This window comes from Symphodus melops (genome assembly GCF_947650265.1).
Source record: "Symphodus melops genome assembly, contig: scaffold_445, whole genome shotgun sequence".
Classification (NCBI taxonomy): Eukaryota; Metazoa; Chordata; class Actinopteri; order Labriformes; family Labridae; genus Symphodus; species Symphodus melops.
In genome coordinates this window covers 7,501-11,466 of record NW_027636593.1, presented here as the reverse complement: position 1 = coordinate 11,466, position 3,966 = coordinate 7,501, and the positions used below count along the sequence as shown (strand labels likewise).

At 44.9% G+C, this 3,966-nt stretch overlaps 1 protein-coding gene across 1 annotated transcript in view; it reads right to left on the bottom strand.

The window, feature by feature from the left end:
- Window positions 1-1,079: 1,079 nt before the first annotated feature.
- The window catches only part of LOC306819325 (nesprin-2), a gene marked incomplete at its 3' end in the record, with an annotated part of 8,531 nt that continues 5,644 nt past the window's right edge, over window positions 1,080-3,966 (bottom strand). The window contains exons 10-12 of the mRNA XM_079373106.1: window positions 2,167-2,307; window positions 1,928-1,983; window positions 1,080-1,227 (exon numbers count right to left, since the gene is read on the bottom strand). Coding sequence (XP_079229232.1) covers window positions 1,080-1,227; window positions 1,928-1,983; window positions 2,167-2,307 — 345 coding nt within the window. The remainder of the gene's footprint in view (window positions 1,228-1,927; window positions 1,984-2,166; window positions 2,308-3,966) is intronic.

Below are 3,966 nucleotides of genomic sequence, written 5' to 3'. Positions count from 1 at the left end.
CATTCAACTGACGAGATTCACAATATTATGCTAACGTTAGCCACGCTCGGTAAACATATTCTTCATCCTTTAAAGACGGACAAATTCAACCCCACGCTGCTTTTTTGTTGACTTCCTGTGTTTGGTGAACAGAACTCGAACCGAGACCCCGTTTTTAAGTGGACCAGAGTTCAGTTCTTTGATCCAACAAACATCCGACAAAGAGCTAACGGCTCAGGTGTGAACAAATCCTGACAGTCTTCCTGTAAGGAGACGCACACACCTGTGTGTGTTTAAAATGCAGAGACATTAAAGTGTAAAGTACGTCGTGCATCATGTGTGAGCTCCGATTGGACCAACGCAGCACACAAACATTTAGCTAACAACACGCCGGGCCGGTGATAGATCGACTCTGTGCTGCAGGTTTGTTTCAAGTCTCTGCAGGAAGATTTATCTTCAAGAAGAGAACTCCAACTAAAGACTGGACAATAAAAAAAAAAACTGTTTTTCTTTAAGCTTCCTGCATTTTGTTTACTTGAACACATTTTCTAACTCGTGATTCTGCACCGTTAAAAACGACTTTTTCATGGATCCAATCATGGTGCTATCACGGCGTAACGAGGCACTTACAGATCAACGCTTGGTGCATGATCATCATCGTTTTACAGACATTAAGCTAGCTCACGAGCTGCAGACACAGTCGGCAGTTTGAAGATTCAACCCGAGATAGAAAACAGATTTTCTGCAGCGCGAGGTGAATCAGGTGGCAGCGACAGTTTAACATGCGGAGCACGGACGGCAGTCAGGGAGGTCATGATTCTGTGTGGAGCGTCTTATGAAGCTCTACTTGAGTTTAGGTTTAATGTGAATAAATACTTTTGGAAAGGCAGCGCCAACTTCAGCGTTTTGGTTTAACTTTGTGGGACGGCGAGCGCCCTGCCACGAAGAAAACAGAACTTTTATCATCTCTGGTTTCCTCCTGCTGATTTCTTTCAAACATTTCATGTTCGGTGGGGAATTTAAAAAGAGCAACTTGTTGGCACGGAGAGTTGCAAACCTTCATCCTGTATAGATCCTGAGAGTAAGTGCTTTGTTCAAACCGTCTGTGGGAGTCCCGGGCAGGTCTTCAGGTAGGCGGGGGTCCGTTGACGTATCGGAGGGCGAGGTGGAAGCTCCGAGGCAACCTGCTGCTGCGCTGACACGGCGGCTCCAGGACGACCCAGAGCAGACAGGCCAGGAGGACCAAAGCTGCAGCCAGGAGGAGGTAGAGGAGAGCGGGGGAGGAAGAGGAGGAGGGGGCCTGGGAGCTGGAGGTTGGGGGGGGGGGGGGGGGAGGTTAACAAGTGCATCTATCACAATCCCTCAGATTCTTAAAACATGCAGTTCTAGCACAAAGTGGACGTTTTTGGGGGGAAAGCAATGACAGATGTCTTCATGCACAAACTTTGGACTATAAGGACACTGTGAAGTTTCTGTTCTCCGGCCTTTAAATTACATTTCTTTGGGTGCAAATTAACAAGGTAAATATATACAGCACCATCCACTCCTCCGACAGAATCACATTTACAGCAGAGTGGAGAAAACTTTGGAACAGCTTGAAGTCATTCAGAGGGAGGAAAGACAACGGTAATTCCTCATTTTATTGGTCTGTAATCCAATAATCGGATCAGAATTTGTAGCATGGCTACAGGGGAGACACTTCTGAGACGACTGTTGGAGTTTAAGCTCTTATTTCTAGAGGTGTTTACTTATACAAGTCCTCAAATGTAATGAAACAAGCAGAAATCAGAACCAGCGAGCTAACTCGGATAGTTCAATAAGACAAAAACTAAACCTGCTAGCACCCTCAGAGATAAACATGCTAACCCTGAGCTGGGTGATTTATAAAGTTAAATAGGTCTGCACCTCTATCTCTCCGTCTGCACTAAACAGTTTCTGTGTTTCTCACCTTTGTTCGGAGAAACTGCACTCGGCTTCTTCCCCACAGGACGGCTCTTCTTCAACCTGAGGAACCAAAAGCTTCTGTTACTCCTCGGAGGTTTCAGGGATCAGTTCATCGTCTCGTGACTGAAACATTTCAAGGAAAAAAAACCCCTTGGCACACCCAGAGTTAGAGTTAACCCCTCAGTGACTTCATGCTTTACTTGCAGACAACCAACGAACACATCCAATACAGCAGCGACTCACCTGAGGAGTCGGTCTTTGCTGGTCGGATGAAACTTTCGGGTCATGTGTCGATGAAGGGGAGGGGGCAGGAAAAGGCTGCTGGGTGTTATCTTGGCAGAGTTGGTTGTTGGTTACACCAGTCTGGTTTCCACCAAAGTGACACTGAAAATGAAGCAGACAAAGTCTTTAACCCGTTCAAGCTTTAAACCTTCCAATAAAGTCGAAGGACTGATTGCTAATAATCAATTCAACGGTGCAATCAACACTCAAAATACTCAAATAACTACTTCCAAACCAGCTAGCTGCTATAACACGTCCACTCATTGATTAAAGTATCAAACATCACAACAGTTAGCATCATTAGCATTAGCGGAGAATTAGCATTCTCAACGTCATAAGTTGATCGACAGTTTGGATAATTCAGTAGACGCGTATTAAACACAGCATCAGGCTTTGTGAAGTTATGATCATGGCGTCATAATTCATTCCATCAGTGCGTTCATCTGCAGTTAGAAATTGTCTGTGTATTGTTAGTCGAATAAAATATGACTCAAAAAGTAAAAATAAACATTTCAGTCGGACTGAAATTCTACTTAGATTTCTTGAAGTCGGACGAACACACAGGGCTAATTAGCTTAGCGGTTGATGCGTGTACACATCTAAACTGGGCCCAAAGTGGCCGAGGTAATTTGCACCACATGCTGCAGCGCTCCCACGCCGACCTTTGACCCAGAAGTCGAGCAGCGTAAGTGCATTGTTGTTTTCCTTTTGTCTGCGTCCACAAGCTAACAGCATTGTTAGCTTCACATTTAAAAGTGAAAGTGAAGAGCGTGTGTGAAGTGTGAACTGGAGGAAGGTCCCAAATTAACTCACTGAAAAGGGGGAATAGCGCCACCTACTGTTGCAGAGTTGGACTATAATGACAGTAGTTCTACTGAGTGGTCTAACGGAGTCACAACAGTATCTGATAAAAAAAACACTGACTTCATTTTAACTGAGATTTCCTCGACCTCCATTGAAAAGGGGAAAAACGTCACCAAAGGGTTGTTGGAGTCGACTTTAGAGGAGAGATGCTTTAAATTCAAAAACTTCCCTGGAGTTTACTCTGTTCTCGGTTTGTTCACGAGCTGCTCCAAAGAAAACGTCGATTAAACTCTTCTTCACTTCTGCAGGTTGATTTCTGCTCCAATTTGTTTGGTGCTCGCTCGATAGTTTCGTCAGTAATGAACCTCCATTAGAAAGTGCCAATGCTATTACGCACAAACACGCATTCAATCAAACTCGCATATTGCAAATTACCATGCACCAAATCGTTCTAATTATAATGCACACACACACACACACACACACACACACACACACACACACACACACACACTTTGTTATCAGATTGGAAACTAATCGACTAACTTTTCCTCCTCTTTGCCCGTCGTCTGTTTATCTCCTTTTCCTGTACACGGACCGTTATCTGTAAACGGTCGTAACTCAGACAGAGGAAAGACGGAGATGTGGAGGAGAGGAAATAAAGAGGAGGGAAGGAGAAGAGGAAGTCTGGGTGTTTCGCTCCCGTTTTTATGGGGACAGTAAAAGTGCAGCCGGGCTCGATTAATAAATCAAGACTTTATGGATTCATTCAGCGGGTCGGGAAGCGACGGAGGAAGAGGAGGATAAATAGATGGCTCGACGGTAATGAGAGAGGGAGAGAAAATAAAAGAGCGAGGCGATCGGATAGAGGCCGGCGAGAATGAGAAAACAGAGGAGGGCCGGAGGAGGGTTATTCAGGGATCCATCTTTACAAAAGGTGGATGAGTCGGGAAAATA